The 25,585-nt window shown below is 36.5% G+C and overlaps 1 protein-coding gene across 1 annotated transcript; it reads right to left on the bottom strand.

Annotated features, from left to right (window-relative positions):
* Window positions 1-867: 867 nt before the first annotated feature.
* Window positions 868-18,247, bottom strand: LOC311624240 (uncharacterized protein C18orf63). Its single transcript, XM_084887168.1, has 13 exons — window positions 18,084-18,247; window positions 16,312-16,390; window positions 14,310-14,366; window positions 11,451-11,562; window positions 10,840-10,881; window positions 9,304-9,380; window positions 6,752-6,861; window positions 6,045-6,141; window positions 5,830-5,927; window positions 4,501-4,672; window positions 2,266-3,252; window positions 1,988-2,086; window positions 868-912 (listed from the first exon to the last, which is right to left on the bottom strand). The coding sequence occupies exons 1-13, from the start codon at window positions 18,215-18,217 to the stop codon at window positions 898-900; spliced, it is 2,079 nt and encodes a 692-aa protein (XP_084743294.1). The 5' UTR covers window positions 18,218-18,247; the 3' UTR covers window positions 868-897.
* Window positions 18,248-25,585: the final 7,338 nt, after the last annotated feature.

Below are 25,585 nucleotides of genomic sequence, written 5' to 3'. Positions count from 1 at the left end.
AATTAAATATCTAAGATATTTGAAAGCCAGAATAACCCTAGTGAGCAGCTCTATTTCTGCTTCTCTCATCTTACATGTAAATTTATTTGTAATATGGACCAAAAGTTCATTCTTAATGTTTGCTTTAAATCACAGGTGCTCTCACGTCTTTGCCTGGAACCTAGAGGGGTTTGCTTGAGAGCAGACTGTGGCCTATGGCAGTGCTGTCATTTCAGCAACTCCACTTCGCCTCCTGCCCAGCACAGAGCACAAGCAATAGACATGTCTGAACAAAGAGACCTCTACTCCAATAGTTTGCTATGTGCCAGAGATTCTAGTTCTTCTCTGAAATGTTTATTGAAGGCTTCCTATTAGTTTTGTTAAACTAAAGTGAAACTTAGTGAGTCAATAAAGATATGGCAGATACTACAAAGGAAAAAAAAATACATTCTTAAAAAATATGCTACCCCTTATTTGCTATCTTTAATGTACTTTACAATAATAAAGAAGTATATGTGGGAAGCAGAAGAAACAGTGACAAAATATTAATAACGGTTGAAGCTAGATGATGGGTACTTAGAGGTTCTTTATACTATTATCTATAATTTGTGTGATTTGAAAATTTCAATAATAAGAGTAGTAAGGACAAAAATATTTTCAACTAACAAAACTAATCATATAAATGGTTATTTTGCAAACATCTGTATAAGACTATTCATTCACATGACACTGTTATCATAGTGAAAAGTCTGGAAGAAATGAAGTGTCAATGAGCAGGGACTGGTAAATGAATCCATATACAATGAATCTTGTATGCAACCATGAAAAGTGAAACTGGCGAGTGAAAAAGGAGGCCCCACAGCTGTGTATGGAGCCCAATTCCACGTGCATAGGAGCACCTGCGTGTCCACCTTCTGTTCAGAGTGGTTTTCTCTGCAAAGAGAAATTACAACAGTTTTTCAAAAAATTTTCTTAAAACTATTTTATATTTCTCAAATTTCTTACATGGGCATATGTTAATTTTATATTAGAAGGAAATTAGTTTCTATAATGATATCCTATAATTTTTCTCATGTTATTCTGTCTAGGTGATGAGAATGATTTGTATTTTAAAAAAATTGTTTTAGATTTTAAGTAATTCAAAAGTGGGAAAATTATATTTTAAAAACCATAAAATCTGGAATAGATTTCATTTATTTTAAAAATGAAAATTTTTAAGGCATTGTAGCACATACATTTTCCTCTTAACCATCTACTGAGTTCATTAAAATGTAGTATGTCAAAAATTACATGAAATGCACATGATAAAATATATAGGAACAGACTTAAATACCTTTTGGTTAACTCAAATCAGGCTGAAATTTCTATTAATTATAAAAATAAACAGCATTTGGAAGAATAAAGAAGTAAATATTTTCTAGTTTGCTCATAAAGAATTTGAATTGAAAGTATTCCAATAGTTCTATGCAAAAAAAGTGTTTGTAGATGTTTTAGTAATATTTGTTCTTAGAATAGAACAGATGGCAAGATGGAATAAAATGTAATTTCCAGATATAGGCTTTTGTGAATTCAGTGTCGTGGACTCAGCATTCTTAGCTAAATCTCAAGTTTACCTTAGCCAGCACTGCAACATTTTTAATTTAATGATTAAGTTTTAATTTAATGATTAACCTTTGTAACATCCCTTAAGTTTAATCATCTTAAGTAATCATCCCCAAAGATACACATTGTGGTGGTTTTGGACTCCTATCTTTGGGCAGCCTGCTGCAGCTATACCCTGGAGGCTCTTAGTCTGCAAAGACCCCAACACAAAAGTAGGAAGAGCCCATAGTGGGACCTCTGTCCTCTTCCTTCTTCATGCTCTCTTCTGTTGCTGTTATATACAAAGGCTGATTTTAAGGCTTCAATGGATTTAAAAGTAACTCCTCTTTATCAAGAGGTTGGAGATTCCTAAGTTTGGCAATTCCAATTCAGATAACATAATGAAAATAAACAAAAAGGTTATCACCGAAGTTACTGGATGGATATTTCCTGCTTTCACATCCATGTTGTAAGCTTGAGGGCTGAAGAGAGATTTCTTAGGTTTTGATTTGTCCAAGTCATGTATCTGTAATCAGATAAAGGAAATGCATTTTTAATGACTCAATGTATATACTTGTAGTTATGTTAGGGCACATTTTCCCAATGTGTTTCTAGATGATCTTGGGAAAATCCCTTAAATCTTTATTTAGGAGTTTTAAAGATCTATCAGATGATAAATATTCCCAGATTAAAATGTTTTCTTACCTGGTTCATAGAAGAATTGTATTGTCCATAGTGGACATTACTGGAATGAGGCTGCTTTGCAGGTTTTGAAGATTCCTGACACAGTTTTCTGTTAGGCCTGTGGGCTGTCCTACCTGATATCAGTCTGTGGTCACTGATATCAACTTCTTTAGTTTTACTGACTGATTGTTGAAGTAGGTGGGAACCTTCCATTTCTGTGTCTGATTCAAAAATATGTGGTCTTTTCACTTTTAGTGACTCATGTCCCTTTTCTGAAATTTGTGCTACATGTTTGCTTGTTAAAATTTCTTTTCCATTCACTTGGCAGTCAATGGCACTTTTTAGCACACCTAAACTCTTATTTGACATCTGCAATCCTGAACTGTTAGGTAATCGCTTATTTACATTCATACTCAAAGCTGACGATTTTCTGTTTGAAGGGAGATATTTTGTCATACTTTCTTTTACTTGCAGAGGTCTAGAAGTCTTCTGGTTTAAATTTCTAACTTCCATCTGAGCGTTACAATTAGATCTTTTTTCTATAGCTGGATCTAAATTCAGTTTGTCATCCTGGATCACATTGGTTTTAAGTGAAAACAACTTGGATTCTGTAACAAGTGGTTTTCTTTTCAGGTTGCCAGGCTCTAAGACATTTTTATTTATCTGTAATGATCGAGTTCTGAAAATTGGTATGAATTTAGGGGCCATGTTACTTTGGGAGCTAAAATTAGTATCTTGAACTTGAGTATTTCCTCTGGTGGGCTTTGGTACTTGTGGTGCCTTGTCAGAGAGGGATTTCTTTCTGCTCTGAGCAGATTCTGGCTGGAGATTCAGAGCTGAGAACATGCAGGTATTCTGCTGGCTGACCCAAGGCTCCACCTTGTGGTCTATGGCCACTGATCGTGATAAAGGATGGTGAGCCAGAGAAGGTCCTATGGAAGGGGCCTGAGTCAGAGAGGTCCTGAACATTTGTTTAGAGGTCAAATTTGGTGGCTTGACTTTGTTTTCCTGAAAGGATACAGATTAAGAATTTTAAAAAATATAATAATGTCTTTAATGAAAAAGAAATGATATGAAATACCATCAAAATAAAGACATAAAGTAACACTACAATATCTACACTAATAAAAGAGAAACATGCAAATTAACCATCACTCCACTATGCCCACAAGCCAATCAGGAGTGAGCATGCAAATTAACCCAACCAAGATGGCAGCGGGCCATGGACCTGGAGCAAGTAGGAGGCTTGGAAAGGAATCCAAGCTTTCCACCTGCCCTGGCCAGCCCTGGCCTCCGCTCAAGGCTACAAAGTTTCAATTATAGAAGATAAATAAATCCCAACAAAAAATGGTGGTGGCCAGAGCTGGAGGCTTGGGTTTCCCCAGCAATGAAAGAAACCAAGCTTCTTACCCACCCTTGCAGGCCCTGTCCTCTGCTCAAAGCTACAAAGTTTCAATTATAGAAGATAAATAAATCCTAGATACTTGCCTCGAGCCAGCCCTGGCCTCTACTCAAGGAGGAGCAGAAAAAAAAGAAAAGAAAAAAAGGATGGGGTGTGACCTTGGATTGCCAGAGAGTTATCAGGCCAGGATGGGATGACAGGGGCCATTGGGGGTAAGCAGACCAGCAGGAGGGCCAGTTGGGGGTGAGCAGGTCGTCAGTGGGGGTCAGTTGGAAGTGATCAGGATAGCTAGGGGGTGGGGGGTGCAGTTTGGAGTGAGCACGCCAGCAGGGGGCAGTTGGGAGTGAACAAGCCAGTGGGGAGAGAAAGTGAGGGCGAGCAGGCCAGCAGAGGGGACAATTGGGGGTAAGCAGGTTGGTAAGCAGAGTGGTAAGGGGCAATCAGGCAGGCAGGCAGGCAGGTGAGCAGTTGGAGCCAGCAGTCCTGGATTGTGAGAGGGATGTCTGACTGCCAGTTTAGGCCCAATCCCTGTAAACCAGCAATAGGACATCCTTATGGGGTCCCAGATTGGAGAGAGTACAGGCCAGGCTGAGGAACACTCCCACCCCATGCACAAATTTCATGTACTGGGCCATTAGTATAAAATAATAGCATATTAAATACAATAATAGCAAATGGCAGTGAGAAATGGTTAAGTATAATCATAATAAATAGTATTAGTGAAACAGTGACCTGCCTGAGAGAAAAATAATTATATCACAACAGATTAGGTGGTTCACCAGAGGAGGCAAGAGATCGAGTAAGACAGGTGCACAGTATGTCTCAGAGAACTTCAGAGGACACGAATGTCTTACCTGTATACTTGGTTTAGTTAGTTCTTGTGTGGAGTAGCACGGTTTGGTTGTCATCTTTATGGGAAACCCACATATATGGGGCAGTTTAGGTTTTAAATCTGAAAGAAAACTTTTTAACACATCTTCCAAATTTACCCTTGGAAAGTACTGTATGGGTTGACTTCTGATGCAACTGAGAGGGTATGTGAACAATGTTAAAGAACAATGGAATAGTTTTATGGAATAAAAAAAAAAGAATTAAATAGTTACTGTTAAAAAGACACACACAATCAAATCCTAGCTATTTTATATGGTGCTTATTTATTTCAAGATAAATAATTCCAACTGCATAATCCAAAGCTAAAAAGCATATTTTCTCACAGGGATAGTAATTGCTTCTATCTTAATATCCACAATCAAAACAGCTCATTGGATCCTTATAACATGTCTTTCCTTATAGGCTGGCAAACTAAGACATTCTAGAAATGATTCATAAGACACTATGACCTTTTTGGATTTAAAGTAAGTATTTATAGTAAATAATAAGTAGGTTGCAGTTCAAAAAGCAGTAAAGACTCAGTACAAAGAAATAAAACAGATTTCATTTAAGCTCCAAAAGCAGTTCTTTGAAAAAAGCAGTTAATTTTCGATAAAAGGTATTTGAAAATTCAGAATAATGACTTGGCATCTAATGAAAGGGAATAATGGATATCTATGACCTTTAATTTTATATTAAGATTTTGGTTAGGAAACAAAATACAGAAAGAACATTATGGCTCTTCTCACTTCATTTTGAAACTCCAGCTCATCATAATACAAAGGCCCAGGAGATCCATATTAAAACTGAAAAGTTTCACCACAGCGCTTCCACTCTTTTGTGTGTAGATTTTAAAAAAGAATGTTAAGATATTTTTTAAATCAATGGGGTGCATTAAGTGCAAGTCAAATCCTCTAAATTTTGCCTGTAAAGCAATCTTCCAAAAATAAAATTCTTTGTTAAACTAAATCTAATTCCACCCTTTCAGTTATATCCAAAATGCCACTGGAGGGAGCCCTTGACTAAGGAAACTCATGACTTTTTCTTTGTACTAGAAATCATATAAACATATTTTTCTATCTACTGTAAAGTTTCTTTCCTGTCTAATTGTTGCAGAAGAGTTTAAGGGGAGAAATATCATTATTAAATTAATATTCAAGTAAAAATGGGAGGAAAACAAAATACTCATGCAGATAAAACGTAGAGAGGAAAGTAGTTATATTTAGACAAAGAAGGTTGAAAATGATGATGACATCAAGGCAGGAGAGAGACTGGGTCATAAGGTGGGCAGAGAGCATCCATTAAGGGTGGTGTGTAAAGGATATGTAAATATCCTTTCTCCTATCATCTTGAAGTAGATATTGCAGTATGTTTTAATATTTCCATCATCTTCTGGAAGTTTGTAGCCATACTAAAATTTAAGAACAAAGCTGAAATTCTCTTGAGAGATAGCTAAACTTAGGTTAAATTATAAGACGTAAAATCAAGTAACTTCCTACATAAAATAATATATACTTCTATTCCTTACCATGTCGTCCCATTGCATCTGGAAATCTTTATATGACTGAAAAGGACAGCCAGGAGGTATGGTATGAAGAATACTTAATATCTGCCCCATTTTCATACTATGAAAAATAAGAATTTGGTAAAGTATCATGAACTAGTGCTTAGATATGTTAATTATGGGATTTAGAAAGCATTAAAAAAGGTTTAATAACTATCTACACATAAGTAATAATCATTTGTTCCTAGTTCCAAGCATTATATTAAATCTTAACAACTAGAATTGTTAATAAAAATTGAATTGATGCAAAAAATGTGTCAATTATAAAGATAAAATACTGTTGCCAAACACAGATAATCCCGGTAACTGTTATACTTTAGGGAAAAGTTTAAGAGTTGAATGAATCTGAGTCATATCTATGTTTCCCATTTAAGCTGTATCCTTTCCTGCATTGTTAAATTATTATGCATATGCTTACGAAAGTTCTTTTTTTGTAAAGCAAGTTAAAATTTCATCTCAAGAGTCCTATTTATAACAAGCCATATTTTACTGAATATAGTAGATATAAACTTAAAATTTAGCTCATATCAAATAATGAATCATTAATTATGAGTTTATAAAGTTTTAAGATTATAATAGTTGTAATCTCATGAGACCTAGAAATTTACTTAAATTAGAAAAAAAAATGGTATATTTGAACGTCCCCTAGTTACTAGAAATTGAAATCTCACCTTGGCAAAACGTAGCACCAGTTGTTTAAAATTGAATGACCCTCTATGACAGCATTCTTATGAGAATCAAAGTCCTTTATAATATTTTGAGAAATATCAAATTCTTGTAGCTTTCAATAGAAATAAGATTTTAATCAGTAAGTCCTCAAAAGAATTTAACAAACAAAAGACACATACTGTTTGTTAGACACTCACACATACACACACAGTTATAAATTTTAAAGGCTCCTGTTAGATTGGACCAACCACGTTCCATGATGTAAGTGATGTTTTAGCTCACCCTGTCTCTTCTCTGTACAGTATAGCAAGAGTTTTACTACTTTCCTTCTTAACTCCCAAATGAAAACTCCTATTCTGTACCAATTTATAGGCATGTATGAATTGCTATAGAAGTCAGGTTGTGAAAATGTCCTATCAAAATGTAAAAAAGTGAGATTTAGAGGAGTTGATGACAAATTATAATTTAGAAACTTAATTTAAATGAACTGAACAAGTATGTACTGAGTGTATAGTGTTGAGTAGAAAAGAGAAGAGCATTTTCTGACTTGTGTTTGCTCCCATGTTGAAAAAAGCTCTGCTACCCTGATGTCACTGTGCCCCTCATTCACTCCTCTCTAGAGCAGATAAGGTGACTTAAAATTAGGACAACTCCTTCCTCTTCCTCTTGGGAGCTGGCCTGCTGGCAAAACGTGGTGTTGTGTATTCTCTCTGTCATTCTGGGACTGGTGGCTGATCTCCCAAGGCAGCCTGTGGATTTCCATCACTGTCATTCATGGATGTGTCCATCTACCTAATTCTAGGTTCAGATAGGCCACTTTTCCCAATACTAAATAGTGTGATCATATGTCTGTTAAAATAAAATGTAGACCAAACCTGAAAATTCTTTACTCAGACAAAACCGATTAAGGCACATTAGCAAAACCTAATTTAGTTTATTCTGCAATGCAAGCAAATTTAACTTAGATTATTTTTGCAAATGCCTCAAGAATCCATAAGTGAAATTTAAACTGTTTTCCAAAATGGTGTAACAAATTTTTCTATATAAACTGTCCTGGAACAACACACCTCTGAACTTCATTCCACTGTTGGTTTTAATACTCCTGGTTCAGACTCCTGGTACATAAGACTTTTATGTACCATAAACTTTTAACCACCCATTTTTAATTATTCTGATTTTATTTTTAACGTATTGTAGTTCATACATGTTGGACTAGTATCCGATAAGGCAAGTGTCCCTTTCACTCTCAACAGTGTCCATTTTGAATAGTTACATTCTCATCCTATTAATAAAGGTGGTATATTGATCTCTATGTCTTACTCTTCTTTGTCAATCTCTAATTGGTTCAAATCTCAGGTATTTAAAACAGAAGTATCGTCTGTAAGAAATCAAAGGGCAGGTAAGGTACAATAATTAGTCCTCAAGAAGTTTAAAGGGGATATACAAATGAGGAGTATAACTCTAGAAATACAAGTAAGTATGTGAGCATGGTGTAGAATGGTGTGGAGGTTTAAAAGAGGCTGGAGATCACCCTGGGTTTGGAGCCTTGTGAAGATTCCTCATCAGTACAAAATACTGTATTAATACCATGCAGCCCATTCCAGGTCAGCTTCCCTACCGGCTCACATAACTCTTGAGGATCAGAAAGTAGATCCTATTCCTCTTTGATTTGTTCTTCATAATAAAAAAGTTAGAAAAGTGAATAGAGAAGCATTTGAGTTGGCTCTTAGAGGATTAGCAGCATGTGTAGCCAATTAGGGTGCTCCAAGCAAAGGCAGAGTCATATATCCCGTGCCTGGGGTTTCTCTTGACACTTTAGGCTGGATAACTCTTTGTTGTGCAGCTGTGGGGTTGTGTCCTGTGTGCTGTGTACTGTAGGATATTTAGCAGTATCTCTGGCTTCTATCCACTAAATGTCAGTAGCAACACACTCCTTCCCCTTTGTGATAACCAAAATTGTCTCAAGACATTACAAAATGTCTTATGAGGAACAAAAGCACTCATTTCCCCCTTAGCCAGTCTCTGTTGAGAACCACTGGCACAGGAGAAGGCAAATCACAATTATTGAGTTCGAATTATTAAGGTTCTATACTGGGTGCTATGAAAAAAGCAAAATAAAAGACATATCCTTCAACTAAGAAGGCAAAAAGTATTACGTGTAAAAAGTAGGCACACACACACACACAAGCTACCAGAATGCCAATGGGGGAATATTACATTTACTTGGGCTGAAACAGTGTTTTTAATATTTGAAGGTGTAAGAAGAGGCAAGAACTGGGCATTGAGGCAGGACAGGATTGTGGGTAGTCTTGAATGCCATTAAAAACATTTTTGATCAAGGGAATAATATAATTGGATCTGTGTTGAACTGACAATATTTTCTTTGGGTAACCAGATTTAGAACAATATCAATATACCAAGAATTTAATATGAATTTTTAAAATAAAAATTATCACTCTTCTTCTGAAAAACTGAAACCTACTGGCATGCTAGTAATAAGCATATTAAGTATACAGTAAATAAAGTTAATTATGGAAATCAAATTTTGTGGTACCTCAGGTTGTGGCAGTCTGATTGTATAAACTTCTATACTTAGACAAACTTGAGTTTCTGTTACATTGATGTCTAATGCTGAAAATAAAATATTTAAGTATAAAATTTCTGGAATTATTACTACATCCTATCAAAGTAAGTATTTTATTAACAAAAGAAATTAATTTATTAAAGTTAGAAACTCAAAATGGCTTTTTTTCTTGTACATGGTAAAAATCAATCAACATACTATATCTGACGTCACAGATGGGACATCTACAGGAAGACAAAGGCTGAATGAAGCAATGTGGATATGTGGGTGTGTATGTGTTGGGAGATGCCATAGGCAGGGTTGCAATAAGAAAAATGAGGCATCTCACAGTTGAGAGGGAAACTCAACAAGTACCTTTTACAAGTCTGACATCTATTATATGTAAAAATGGAGACTGTCTTCTTAAATCAGGTGGTACCATGCCATGATTCTGACTTCAGTAGTCATTCATTAACGAATGCCCTCAAATATTCTGGCAGACATACTCTGAATCTTATAGAGCCCCAAGGCTTCTACCTTGCTTTTTCATAATTAAAAGTACTTAACAAGTTAGATAGTAATTATATTGGGAAGGGGTAATACCTGGAAGAAAGCAGGAGGAAGCTTGTGAGGTATTGGTAAAACTTCTGTTTCTTGATTTGATAACTGGTTATAGTTCTAAGTTTAGTTTGTGAAAATCCAATGAGCTATTCCCTTCCAATCTGTCACTTTTGCTGTAGAATATTACATTCAGTAAACTAAGAGAAAAATTCTAATACAGAAGTAAAGAATTTTGCTCTCCTAAACTGTTATCTTTAATCTCTAATAGCTATAGTCTCCTGATAGTGTTTAGTGATTAAACTAAATTTAGGAACGAACCCATTTGTCCATAATTAAGAGTATAATGATTACTACTGTAAAACTTAAACATGAAACTACTGCAAGGAGGGCAGATGAGATAAAAAAGCTGTGGATTGATTACTAATGCCTATCTGGGCTTAGGATTTCTACCTATCTGCTATATCTGGACTATTGCTTAGGAATTTGTCTAACTGTAAACAGCCACACATATCATTGAAAGAATTAAACTATATCATAAACTGTTATTTAAGATCATCTGTGTCTTTTCAGACTTTAAGCGGGGGGGGGGGGGGGGGGGAAGAATCATGTTTTCATAAGAAATAAAGCTTTTACTTGCAATAATACTGAAGAATTTCTTATAATATAATTCTGGAAACTTCATATTTAAATTACTGTAAGAATTAAACTCCTTTATAGTCATAATTTTCTTTAAGTAGAGAATTAAAAAACATAGATTTTATTCCAATAAAGATAAGTGCATTTTTCTCAATAAGGTAGGCTATATATTTTGAACCAGAGTTATTTTCCCAGGTGAAATTGTGATTATAACAGCTGATTAAACTCCAATATAACCTAATCACCAAGAATATAACTCAATAATTTGCAACAGCTTAACTATTGACTAGATTAATGTTTTTATCTATTGACTTAGGCATTTTTACTTACCAACAGCATTTTGCTTTCCCATCTGAGAAAGAAATTCTCTTCCTTAAAAAATTGATAGAATATGCCATATTATTATAATCTATTGTATAAACTATGATTGATAAATACAACCTTTTCATATGATATTATCAAAGCTACATAAAATGCTTTAAAATGCAGTTTTATACAAAAGAATATCTGATGTCAGCTCAGAGAAAAAAATATAACCACTCAAAAAGCATCTCTTCAATTAAAAGGACAGAAATACCCAATTATACCCTCAAATATTTATTTCATAATATAAAATGCTTAGAAAAGTTCAGACCTCAACACAAAACTCAGAATAGCCCTTTGGTGCCAGCAATATTGATAAATTCTGTTCATTTTATAATACTTATTTCTAAACATCAAGTGTTATATAACAAACATATTTTCTTTTCCTTTGTTAAAAAAACATATTTTGTTTAAAGAAACATCAGCAGACTTTGGATATAATCCCCAAATAAAGAAATGACATTTATGTTGTTCTGGACTTGAATGAATTCCCTAAATATATGTTGAAATTAAAAACATATGCATATAGTAGAAGTAATGAAGTCAGAAAGCTACAGTGCTGAAAAACACAGCATTACCTTGCACCAAGAGATGGCCAGTTTTATTCCAGGCTGGAGCAAGTCTGGCCATGAGTGAATATGAAAGGCAGTTTTGAAGAATTACAGGAATTACTCTTCGTGGTGCCTCCACCTAAAAAAGATCAAAGGATAAAATATAAGCAAATTATACCAATTAATATGTCCATATAAGCTACCAGAAAGAGTCTGTCTTTAAATCACCACCTAACAAACTGGGCTATTCTGGGTGATAGTTCTAGTCACCATAATTCCATCTAGTTCTAAAGTTAAAGAAGTGTTAAACCATTTCCATTCTGAAACTATGATTACTGCCATATACAATAACAAAAGAGAAATATGCAAATTGACTGTACCTTCGTGACACCCACCAACCAATCAGGAGTATGAAAACTAACCCAACAATGATGGTGGGTTAATTTGCATACACAGATGCTGACCACCCCAGCTGCTCAGGGCCTCTGGGCAGGTGGGAAGATGGGGCAGGGGTGGAAAGGTGGTGCCAGCAGCAAGAGAAAGGAAGGCCCATTCTTGAACAAATCTTCGTGCATCAGGCTTCAGGCTTCTAGTGCTATAATAAGAGCCCAATTCCACTTGCTTATTCTGGCTCAAGAAACCTAAACATTTAGGGCCTCTGTTTTACAATCTTACACTTTACCTAGTGTTCTGCTATACATGGAAGAAACCAGAACTATATTATAACATTTTTCATAATTGTTCACTCTAGTTCAACACCAGAAAACAATGAAATACTTATGTGGGTACCAGCAAATAATCTTTCCTTGTAGATAATTTTTAAAAATTAGAACTAACTAAGGGGAATAATAAGATGCAGATTTATCCTCCCATTTGAGACAAAGTGCAAAATGGGGCAAGTTCTATGAAATAATGGTTTTCAGAACATTGGATATCAAGCACCAAACAAAAGCAATCTCTCCGAGACAGGAACCTATGATCATCCCAACATATTGACCGAAGAGGGTTTCCAAGCTTTATGCATGGAGGGCAGTCCAGGAGGAGCCAGAGGATTCTCTGGGTTGCAGAGCAAGAGTTGAGAGTCCAGGGTGAAAGGGAAGGCAAGCTTTGGGGGCAAAGATTGGCAATGAGAGAGCTATACAGAGAACAGACTCTGACACCAGGGCTGGGGACAGAATCAAGGCTGTTTGCTCTACAAACATCTGTGCAAATACAGATCAGAAGAAAATGCTGCCACTGCCTCTACTACCAAGACATGCAAAAAAAGTGTTAGCGCCAAGAACTGTCTCCCAATATTATCCACCCTCGTTTTCATACCATTTTGGCTTCGGGTAAATTCTCTCAGGATATAAATAATTGATCTGTTGGTGAGGAACATGACCAAATCTGTTCAATTGTCTCACAGATCATTTAATTAAGGCTATTATCAACAGGACTCCAACCTGCAGTGCTGACTTCACACATACCTCCAGGGTCCAGGACCCAAGCAGCTGAACAAATCCCCTAAGTATCAGGATCTACCTTAGAAAACCAAATGGCTTTCTCCTTGATTTTGTGTGGACTTCCCCTTGGACCGAGGTATTAACCCAGATACAGCAGGATATATGGCTCACATTCAGCCACAGTATGCAATGAGGAAGTCTGGGCCAATTCTATCATTTATAAATATCTTGACTGGAGACCCGGATGCCTTCCAGGGCTCAGATGGTATTATTGATCACTTTAGCTATAGTCGGAGGCAAGTTCTGTACCACATTTTCTCAGTAACTGATATAGTAGGTAGACAGAAAATTAGTGAGAATATAGTACCTTAACACTATCAACTAACATGACCCAATTATTATGTCTTAATAAATTCTAAAGAATTCAAATTATACAAAATGTGTTTGCTAGTCATAACTAAATTAGAAAGTAGTAGCAGAAAGATCCATGGAAAATCCCCAAATATGTGGAATCTACATAACAAACTTCTAATCTATCCATAGATCAAAAAAGAAATCAAAGGGGAATTAGAAAGTATTTTGAACTGAGGAAAATAAAAACAAAACATGCTTACAAGGACATTTATAGCAAATAAATGTATCTATATTGGAAAAGAAAAAGTTCTCAAATCAGTGAAGTCAGCTTCCACCACAAGAAACTAGAAAAAGAGCAAACTAAACCTAAAATAAGCATAAGAAAATAACAAAGACCATTATGAAAATCAATGAAAAGCAAATGAGTAAAACAACAAAGGAAAATCAGTATAACCAAAAGATGTTCTTGAGATCAAAAAAATTGTTAAGCCTTTAGCAAGACTGGTCAGGGAAAAAAATTTAAAAAACACACATTATTATATATAGAATGAGAGAGGTGACATCACTACAGACTCTATAGCAAAGGAAAATAAGGAAATATATGTAAGTTTATGCCAATAAATGTGACAACTTAGAGGAAATGGACATATTCCTTGAAACAGACAACTTAAATATTCTATGCTCAACCCAGGTATTTATATTTTCCTTGCTAAGATTCAGAAATTCATTACCAGGTAGAATACAACTTAAATTGTTTTGTGCCTCTGCTTATAATATTTTTGTTTCTCTGGGTTTCATTTTCTTCATCTTTAAAATGGGTATATTCAGTTCTTGGAAGTTATATATAATAAATAAAATTATACCACGTAAAATGCCTGCCAGAAAGTACTCAACAAAAAAGCCTCTTCCCTTCTGGCTCTACTAAATGTGCACAAATTAATTGCTTGAGAAAAAATTGTTCAGCTCTTTCACATGCATAGCAACAAATTATGAGAAAGATACTCCAATTTTTGTTGCCTGATAAAAGAAGTTGAATACAAAATCAATATATACAGTATCTGAAATTATTATCTTTAAAAAAAACACGTACCTTAGCTCCATATTTTTCAATATCGATATTAAGTTTTCCCGCTTTATAAAATGGTATCTATAATAAAAATCCACATTTATAAAGATGACTTAGCATATATTAAATAAAGCAATGCATAAAAGACTTTAAATGCTACATAGCAGAGAGCACAGAATCAGGCCATTATCCTGATAGCTTTTATGTGTTGGAGAAGCAAGTGATGACCAATCTCTCCCTGAAATAGAATCTGTGGATACATTCTCAAAATGAGGAAAGCCTTTCTGGGGGTGACATGAACCCAGAAACCATATGAAGAAAGAAGCCAATGAATATTTAACATCTTCCATAATATATAGTAAGTTATTATTATATTAAGAAGGAAAATGGACATAGTGGAAGATCAGAGGAAGTTCAAAAGGCCGAAATGCTTCAACTCACCAATGAAAGAAATATAGATAAAAAGAAGATATTATTTATAAGCTAAAAGATCAGCAGGTGTATAAAGGTTGCCAATATCCAGTATTCATGAGGATGGGGAACTATAGGTTTTTTTCATACCTCAACTGTTAAAAATGTAATCTAGAAGAACTTTTCAGATAGCAATTTTGCAGTATCTTGATTATAATTAAAATGAGCTGCAATCCCACTTCTAAGAATTTAATCCATAGAAACTATCAAACAAAAATTATATAATTTCAGTGATGCTTTCTGAAGCACTGTTTGTAATAGCATAAAACTAAAAACTAAGATATGCATAAATTATTGTATAGCCATACAAATAAAATATTTTATAGCCTTAAAATCAAGAAAGATACATGTGTTGACAGAACAGTATCCAGGAGAGGCTGTTAAAGGCAATCTTTAAAATTGTATGCATAGTAATTCCTTTTTAAATAATACTGTAAATTTTTATAGCATGTAATATATTTGAAATAAAGCAAAACATTTTTAGATGACTATTCTAAGATTAGATATTTGAATTTACTAGAATACTAAAGAACAATATCTTCCTTATTCCATAAAATTTTCAGGTAGAAAAACACACACAATTAAGAGGTATGAGTGTCTGCTTGTTCACCAACAGCTTGTCTTTCTTGAAAACAATATTAAGGATGAGGGGGGGGGGGAAATGAACATATAACCTAGAAGGAAAATTAAAGAACTGAAAAATTTGTATGATTTATCAGCACTGTTAAAAAATGTTGATTTTGCCAAAACCGGTTTGGCTCAGTGGATAGAGCGTCAGCATGTGGACTGAAGGGTCCCGGGTTCAATTCCGGTCAAGGGCATGTACCTTGGTTGTGGGCATATCCCCAGTAGGGGGTGTGCAAGAGGCAGCTGATTGATGATTCTTTCTCATTGATATTTCTATCTCTCTCCTTTTCTCTCTGTAAAATAAATCAAAATATATTTTTAAAAATGTAGATTTTAATAAATTCTGGGAACCTAAAATATCAAAATAAGGGGATTTCCAGAAAGATATTTGACAAAAATCTTAGGATGGTATGATTTTTATGAAGATTTCTGGCATCTTCATTATAATTTCTAGTTATATACAACACAGGGGAATATTTCTCGTTTTAATTTTACTAAGTGTAATTATTTTTTGTAATTTTCCAAATTAAAAAAAAATGATGATCTAAATTCTTTAAAAACAATTGGAGATTTGATGGAATGAGAAACTTTTTCCTTTAGATTAAGTGTAATTCTAAAGAATAAAATATGAGAAAAGGATTATATCTTTAAAAATTCTGCAGTAACATTAATCATTATTCATAGTCTTCACCTTAACATTTATGACACAGAAAACTAAATATGAAATTAGAACCACAAAAAATAGATTTTGAATGTCAGACATATCAATGTTAAAGTCTGATGATGGTTCAAACTTCAAAATAGTCTAATTAGTCTTCATAAACCATCTTCAACTTGAGCTATAATTACCATAGTACCTGAATTACTGTTTATCAATATTGTCCCAAATAATCAGTAAGAATACTTTATAAAATGTTAAAATACTAACCGCCATCACCACCCAAATTTGGCTAAATATTCCAGTCACAGGTGCTACAAGAATGTCTTGGTGCAAAAACAGCAACTGTCTGTGGAGATAAAATTATTTATTTTAAAATGGACTTGCTCACTGTCTGTTTTTTCCTTTAACAGAACATTTTAAAATCACTTAGCTCCAATTAGAAATTTAAGTCTCTTCCAGGCAAAGATTGTGTTATGGATTTCTGTATCTCTCCCCACACTTAGCATTACCTTGAATATTGTAGGCACTCAGTCAAGATTTGAATTAAGGGAATTATAAATTACACATATTGATATTAATTTGTAAACTTGTCCCTGAATCTGAGTTTCTTAACCTCTTTCATCTGTGAATATGAATTCTTCTTTTAAAACCCCATTTCTATCCTCAGTGTAGGTTAAAGAAGCCTTAACATTGAAGAATCCAGCTCTTTTAACTTCTGTTTCTTCCATTTTCTTTTGTTTTTTTAAGTGGTGGTTGGGGGAACAGGGACAACAGTTTAAGGACTCAACTATCAGTGAATTTATCAACTACTTCAGTGTTAGAACTGGATTATTTTCCTGCAAAAATGAAAAATTAGTCCAAGTCAAAATGACATTAGTAGTTTTAGTTTAGCATTTAACAGCCAAATAAACTTAAAACAAAATTTGCTACAATTGAAATTATCATAATTTTGTTTTCAAAGGTCAAGGAAAAGGTGGGAAAACACAAAAAGAAAGAGTTGAAAATATAATTTTCCAAATTACTAATCATCAAGGAAACAAATTTAAAAAACCGTGAGTGAGTGTATATTGGGGAGGGGTTATCTCAAAAAGTAAGATGAGACAAGCACAGTCTCATCTTTGATGTCAGAACCTGGGTACAACAGGTACTTACCTTTTACAAGGCCTGCCTTTGTCTGAACCTCTCAGTTACTAGGAGGATGAGTAAAAACACCCCACTCTATGGGCATGGCCTCATTCCATTTGAGAGCAAAGGAGAGAAAATCTCGCATACAGTTTTCTACCTATTTGTTCCCCAAATGGGTCACAGATAACTGCTCAGCAGGTATCAAACTACATGTTAGCAGGAAGGGTACAGGCTCCTAGATGCACTTGGGTGAGAATATATATAATAGGAAGAAGAAAAGTTTTGTTAATAGGAGAAAAATGGAGGACACCCCAAGTGTCTTTCTAATTTCTGACCCCTAGTAATCTTAGAAGTGTTTGTTCTTCCCCAAGAAATTCAGTTACAGAGAAAATCTTGTCATGTGTTCTGAGTCATTCTTTGAATGCCTCAAACAATTGAAAGGACTAGCACATGGTGGGTCCTCAGTAATCAGGGAGTTGGACTTTAGGCTTCAACTTTCCAAAGACTATGTTGGATTAGACATTTCAAAATAGTTGTTGGGAGAAATATTCTTCAGAAATACTCTTATATTGACCCAAATATTAAGAAATTATATCAATCTAAAATATTTACAGTATCTCTTAAAGTGCCTCAAAAACGGTACTCAATATTTATTAATTAGTATCGCTAAGTTTTGAGGAACCTGATTTCACCAATGTCTATAAACAGTGAAATATTCTATCTCAAATATCAACAGTGAGATATTCTATTTCAAGTATTTTAAATGTAATCTATATACCTAGCCTAAACAAAATTTAATTTATTTCAAAATTATATACACAAACGAAGTATTTTGGTTTAAAGAAGATACTTTTAAAACAGCTCTCACAGGTCTCAAAAAGTTTAGAAAGCATTAGTTATATTTGTATTCTTACCTGCACATCTTCATTTGTGTACTTCTAATCTCAGAATCTGCCATCCCATTATGCAATATTATCTTGACGGCACAGAGTTTCTGTAAATCTGGAAGTGTGATGAAGAACAGTGACTGTGGCCTAGAATCATTCATATTTTCTTGTTGGCTAAATGCCTCAGCAATCAGGCCTTTTAAATCAAACAAACAGGAATAAAAAGGTAATAAACTATACCAATGCAAGAGAATTATTTGATAGTGTGTTGAAATCTATATAATCTATAGAATAAAAGCATAATATGCTAATTAGACCAGATAGCTGAATAGCAAAATGACTGTCTATACAAAGCCAGGGCTGCAAAGGCCTAGCCCCTTACATGAATTTCATGCATTAGGTCTCTAGTAAGATAATAAAAACAAATAAAAAACTTTAGCAGTTAAATGTCACTGACATTTTACCTTTAAGATTCTCTAATGATGATCTAGAATTGTTTGGTATATGTTTGTTGTTTTTAAATACATATTAATTTCAAAGAGGAAGGAAGAAAGAAACATCAAATACTTCTAAGATTGCTAGAGGTCAGAAATAAGACACTTGGGATGTCGTCCATTTTTCTCTTATTCACAAAACTTTTCTTCTCCCCATTGTTTATGAAAGAATAATGAGAAAGAATCATTGATTGGCTGCCTCCTATACGCCCCCTACTGGAGATTGAGCCTAAAAGCCAGGTATGTTCCCTGATTGGGAATAGAACCCTAATCTCCTGGTTCATATGTTGATGCTCAGCCACTGAGTCATATCCACTGGGCTGGTACATGTTTTAAGATATAATTCATCAAATAATACAATTCACTCACTTAAAAGTGTACAATTCAATGTTTTTTTACTCTATTCACTGAGTTATGCAACTATCACAGTTTAGAAGACGTTTGTCATCCCAGAAAGATAATTCAGAATTTCAAACCTACAATTTTTACCACAAATAGAATAATTTAAATATAAATAATAAAAAATACTGTTTATTATATGCCTATTCTGCTCTAGGTACTGGATACATTCCCACCATATTGCCCTTATTTTAAAAATTCTCAATTCTTGGCTATTCTTAACTTTCATTTTGATCTTTCCTATGAAAATAATAATTAAAAAAAATCAAAATATACAGCAAAGTTTCCTGTTGTTTTAGATTATCTCTGTAATGTACTTCAAAGTTAAAGAATATATTTTCATCATTTTATATGAGAAACATGTTTACTGAATGTCTAAATTATCTAGTTTCCTTTTCCATTAATTATCTGGCTGTAAATGTCTATTTGGGACACATTTCACAGTTCATAATTCACAGAGTATACCTTTGAAGTCTATCTTATGTGTTAAAGAAAAACTGAAATTTAAGTTCAACTTCTCTAATGTGCACAAATACCTCAGGGGGGGAAAACTGAGATTGTAGTAGTTCGAACTTTTTTGACATCAACATATTTTCTCTTTTTAATAAGAACAGTGACACATACAGACTGGGAATCTGAAAGTGTGACTAACCTTAAGTCCAGTCTCCATAACCAATACCTGTATGGTGGCATTTGAGCAAGACTTCAGGTTGTTTTTCTTCATTCAAGAACCAGTGTGTTTAAAGTTTTCATCATTAGAAATTATTTGGTTCTTTAAAAAAAGTGAAAGTACTTAGATCTCTTAACAAATTCATACAAGGTGTTCATGACCTAATGATTTCTGATATTGAAAATAAAAAAAATTATGCCCTTCTATCTGCTTTTCTCTCTTCTATGTAAATGCTTATTGTTGTGAAAAGTTAATACAACATGAAGTACAAATGACTGTTAGCAAACACAACCTACTTCACAATTTTGCCTGAATGTTTTAGTAAAGGCATCAATAATGAACGAGGTACAGCATAGATCACAGAAACTGATTATGACTTGGGTCCAGAGGTACATTTCTGTGTATTTTAAAGAAAATGAGTCACATCGTTGTGGGTGAAAATCTGCAATGTCGCTTTCATTTCTAAAACACATTTCCCACTGTAATTACGTACTTTCTATTCATTTCCCAATAAATACTTTGTAGCAGAGTTAGGAGGGAATTCCTTTGAGGGACCCTCTCCTTGTCAATCCTCAAGGACTGATCAGAAAACTGTATGTAAACAACTCTGATCTGTTCAGAAATAGGCCACAATTTATTTACTTTTATCATTTAGAATCACCTTAACAAGATGGTATAAGCACATGGTGACGCTCAAAACCTGGGCCGTAGCCTGATAAACACGTGGATGAAACGTTGATGCCCGGCTCCGGGAACAGCTGCTCACCAAGTTCTACCCCTGAGAACTTAGAACCCAGACAGAACCTAACTTTTTGCAGCCACAGAACTTAAGTCTAAGCAACTTCCGTTCCCCTGGCGCCCGGAGCCTCCTTTACTTCCGCTTCCTGGGGAAAACAGGGACAGGAAATCCCTCAGGCTAGTTTCTTTCTGCTCTGTACCTCACGTTCTCACCTAACAGAAAAGGGTTGGGCGGGAACATCTCCAAGGTCTTTTTCAGCTTAAGGAGACTGTTTACAGGGTGACTCTGTGAATTACTAATAAATACGAAGCCCTGAAGGTTGGAACCTGAGGGCCTTCGGGAAGACATGTTTCTCCTGCCCCTCAGCTACACCTGGCGTTTCCACACCGTTTCCACACCGTTTCCACACCTCACACGGCGGGCGTCCTGTCCCTTGGCCGAGCCCCTTCCCTACTGGACTGCTCCCTAACAGCAGTCCACCGAGCCCGCCAAACGCTTCCGAAAAGTAAGAGCAATGCCCTCCAAGATGACGCCTGCTGAGGCTGAGGCATGGGCCTTGGCGGGGAAGAAGCCGCGGGGTGTGCGGCAGGACCTACAATGGCCTCCTGTGCTCCTTCTCCATCTCCCTCGGCAACTGTCCCCCGTCTGTCCCTGCCTCTGTGGGGCCACCGTCTGTCCTCACCTCTGAGGGGCCACCGCGTGCAGTGCGCCCGCTGCCTCTCAGCGCTCTGGGCTCCACTCCCAGCATGCCCTGCGCACCAACATTCCAGAAAGCCCGCAATCCCAGCATGCCCTGCGCACCACCACGCCAGACTGCCCCGCAATCCCAGCATTCCCATCGCTCCGGGCAAGCCCCGCCCACCACGTGCTCCCGGCCTGCTCTGTGTATTCACCACCCCCTGAACGCTTCCACAGTCACCCACGCGCCCTTGCTGTCCTCGCCAACACCTGCCAGGCTGCCCAGTGGTTCCCTGGGAGAAGAGCTGGGGTCAGCGCCAGTGGGTCTGCCCAGGAGGCCATTGCCGTCCTCGTCCTCGAGGGAGAGGAGAGCTGCAGCCTTGCAGTAGGGCCACTGGGAGCCGCAGGCACGAAGTCCCGCGCTGACCACGCTGGAGGGAGTGTGGCCTCGGATACACAAGTCCACGCTTCGCGTCCCCCTGAAGGACCTGCGGCGGCTGAACTTTCCAGGACCAGGACATGCTGCGGCGCAGCGTGAAGGGGAAACCTGGGGCAAGTGCGGCACAGATATTTACCAAGTGCCTCCTGTGTCCCGGGAGCTCTTCTAGGAGTTAGTGATGGAGCATTAAGCCAACAGCATTCCCTGCCCTCATGGGGCTAACATTGTATTCGGGGGTCGGGGGACAAATAAGATAAATAAGCAAAATATCAACATGGTAGGTGCTGATGGGAGAGGGAGCTGGGGAGTGTTGGCAGAGGCCGTTACGGAAGTCAAAAGGCCTCATGGACAAGGTGGCATGTAAGACGTGAAAGAGGGGGGAGGGGAAGACCATGCAGGTATCAGGGGAGAATATTGCAAGAGAGGTATAGCAAGGACAAAGGCCCAAGGGAGTCGGCTGCAGTAGAGCTGGAAAGAGAAGTAGTGACTTGATGAGGCCAGAAAAGTTAAAACCGACAAACAGTATCAGGCCTGGTAAGACTCGTTACATTGTAAAAGGTGCACCCAGGCTGCTGTGCTGAGCACAGACTGAAGGGTACAGGACAGGAAGGAGAGCAGTTAGGAGGTAGTAGCATTTATCCAGGAGGGAGATGATGTGGTTTGATCAGGATATTGGCATGGAGGCGGTGAGATGGCACGGGATAAAAAGATACTTTGAAGTTACATCTAATAGGCCTTGGGTATGGATTGATGTGGGGTCCGAGAGAGAGGAGTCAAGCATGACTCCAAGGTATTTGTACAAGGACTTGAAAGAATGGGGTTGCCATTAAGAGGAGGACTGGGGGCGCGCGCGAGAGGTGGGGGTGGGGGGGTTGAGGGGGGTTTGAGAAGACAAGTAACAGGAGTGTGTAGCAGGCCTACTGGGTTGTCTGGCTGTTTGGACCCTACATGACTATAAATACATTACCTATAATAAGTGTTGTTATATTTTATGGCATCGCCTGCTTCAGTTTTTGGTCTCAAGATACCTTCTTGTTCAGGTGGCCATTACACCTCTGCCCCACGAAGAACCTGCTGGAAGTTATTGTAAGCAGGTAGGCAGGTAAGCATGAAAAGCAGGTCTGGGGCAGTGGAGGTGGGGATAAACAGGAAAGCACTGGTTAGAGAGGTGTTTAGGAGGAAAAATCTATAGGATTTGGTGATGGATTGTTCCCAAGTTTCCGATTTGGGTGACACCATCAACATAATTTTATAGAACTGACTGGAACCTGAACCCTTTATAAAGTTAAATAGGATATCTGGAATTTTTCTTATCTACACCATTTTACTCTTGTTCTCTTGTGCTGGAGACAAGATATTTTAAAAAATATAGTATGGCAACAGTGTCCTACAATCAAACATTTCCTTTCCCCTAATTACCTGCGCCTACTTAAAAATGGATATAGAAGGAAAACGTGCCTAAGGAAGCATTTACAATAAGATGTCCTGCATATAATTAACTTACTATCTGATGTTAACTGAGGGAAATTGCCTTACTTCAGCAATGAATTTAAGACATTTGTATTGGCTTTGTGATCAGATAATATCCATTGCTCTCTGCTCCTCATTTCTGCCTCTGACTGATCAACTGACAGTCTGGTGTGTTATAAATATATATGAGTAAAAGCAACTTCAAGTCATACATGATCAATTTTAAAATGAATAAAATTTTAATAATTGAGAACATTTTGGGAATTATTACTAATAGAAGGGGAATTGTTTAGAAATCAACCAAGCTATATATACTAGAGATATATAGAGTGTCACCAAAAATGTACACACACTTTAACAGTTGATGGATCAATTTAAAAAATAAAATGTATATTAATAAATATTGCCTTTATAATTTAAAGTGTGTGCATACATTTTTGGGATACCTTATAGATATTTGGAGGAGGATAGAATAACCTGTGGTATCATGAGTTTTAAAATACATGGATATAATGCAGATTATCCATGTAGACATTTGAATTAGAGTCCATCTTTGTAGAAGTACCCATTTGTTGAGAGAAGCAGCTATTGTAATTATACAATAGCAAATGTAACTATTTACCTAAGTGGGCAGGAAAGAGCTGCTTATGTAAGTCCTGTGCACAAGTTGCAGAAGGAATTGGAAAATAAATTTTAAAATCTAATAATGTTTGCTTATTTTTGTCTTACAATGAAAGAGAAGGCCGAGTGCTTTCTACAGTAAATTTTTATCTGAAGAATTTTAGGAGTAGAACTGGTTTTCTAAATGTTTATAAAAATTCGTTTGCTGGAGGGGAAGTCAGGAGTTTTTAAGTACTTGTGTTCCTTTACCGGGTGTGTTTGTTTCTAAATTTGCCTAGGTTTACTTCACCTTGGAGCACCTGCCAGGTAGGATGTTTCCTCATGCTTGCATTTTAGAATAAGGAAATTTTGTTGAATAATAATAATAACACTAGTTAATTCTGTTTATTGCATTCTGTGTCAGCCCGTATGCTATGCATGTTATAACCAGGGGTCTTCAAACTACGGCCCGCGGGCCACATGCAGCCCCCAGGGGAGTCTGATCCTGCCTGCCAGGTTTTTTGGGCAGTGAGCGCAGCCAAGGTGTTACAGTAGGAATTAGTAGTTCATATAGTCCGGCCCTCCAGCTCTCTGAGGAACCGTGATCTGGCCCCCACTTTAAAAAGTTTGAGGACCCCACTGCTTGTAATATAAGCAGTGGTTTAGAACAATTAGCCATCTGGCTCATGGTTATGCACCTGATAAGATCCAGGTCACTGACACCAATGTTTTGTTTTTCATCACTGCTAGAATTATTTAAAAGTGGGACTGAAATCCGAAACAGCCTTGACATTGGATTTAGAGGTAGCCATCCACTCAAGAGATGCATTGCTCTGTCTTGGGGAGATTTAGTAGTCCTGACAACTGTTAGGGAAATAGTATAATTTTTGTTTACTATTTTTAAAACATATAGGAAATTTTAACATTAAATGCAAACATTAGAAAAAGACTCAAATCAATAAACTTCCACCTCAAGAAACTAGAAAAAAAGCAATAAATAAACCCAAGGCAAGCAGGAAGATATAATAAAGACAAAAATCAATGACTCTGGGAAAAAAAAACACAATAGAAAGAAATCAAAGAGCAGAAAAGCTGGCTCTTTGGAAAGATCAGTAAAATTGACAAACCTCTAGCATGGATGACAACTAAAAATGGAATACTAATATCAGGCTATCACACAGATCCTTCAGACATCAATGGATAGTAAGGGACTATCATGAATAACTATATATACATAGATTTAACAATTTAGATGAAATGAACCAGTTCCTCAAAAAGCACAAACTACCACATCTCACTCAGAATGAAACATAAAATTTGAATAGCTCCATAACTATTAATGGGCATTAAACTCATAGTTTAAGACCTCCTAAAAAAGAAATCTGCTGGCCCATATGGTCTCACTGGATACTTTTATCAAACTTTTAAACAATAACAATTGTACATAGTCTCTTCCAGAAAAATAGAAAAGGGAATACTTCTCAACTCATTTTATGAAGCAGTTTTACTCTGATATCCAAACCAGACAAATGTAATGCATAAACAGAAACCTGCACACTATCTCATAAATATAGATGCTAAAACTCAACATATAACTCATCTTATATAATAAAAAGCTAATATGCAAATCAACCAAAAGGTGGAACTCAATGCGGGAGCTGCCCCTTGATGGTCAGTGTACTCTCACAGGGGAGCACCACTCACTCAGAAGCTGGGCTCATGGCTGGCGAGCACAGTGGTGGTGGTGGGAGCCTCTCCACCTCTGGGGCAGTGTTAAGGATGTCTGACTGCCAGCTTAGGCAAGCTGTCAATTGGACATCCCCCAAGTACTCCTGGACTTCTAGAGGGCTCAGGCCAGGCTGAGGACCACCCCCCCCCACACACACACACACAGTGCACAGATTTTGTGCACCTGGGTCTCTAGTTAATAAATAAAATTATTACATACCATAAACAAGTGAGGTTTATTTCTGAGATGCAGGGTCAGTTCAGTATTTGAAAAGCAATGTATTCTATTTTATAAAAAGGCTAAAAAATGGC

The sequence above is a fragment of the Pipistrellus hanaki genome, assembly GCF_964339955.1.
Source record: "Pipistrellus hanaki genome assembly, chromosome: 6".
Taxonomy (NCBI): Eukaryota; Metazoa; Chordata; class Mammalia; order Chiroptera; family Vespertilionidae; genus Pipistrellus; species Pipistrellus hanaki.
The sequence above is the reverse complement of the archived record's forward strand: the minus strand, read 5'-3'. Positions and strand labels throughout refer to the sequence as shown.

Coding starts and splice junctions, on each gene's coding strand:
- LOC311624240 (XM_084887168.1), bottom strand. CDS start 18,217: ATGAATGATTCTAGGCCACAGTCACTGTTCTTCATCACACTTCCAGAT. Junction 9,381..10,839: donor GGGAAAGCAAAATGCTGTTG/GTAAGTAAAAAT, acceptor TTTTATTTTCAG/CATTAGACATCAATGTAACA. Junction 5,928..6,044: donor AGATGCAATGGGACGACATG/GTAAGGAATAGA, acceptor CTTAAATTTTAG/TATGGCTACAAACTTCCAGA.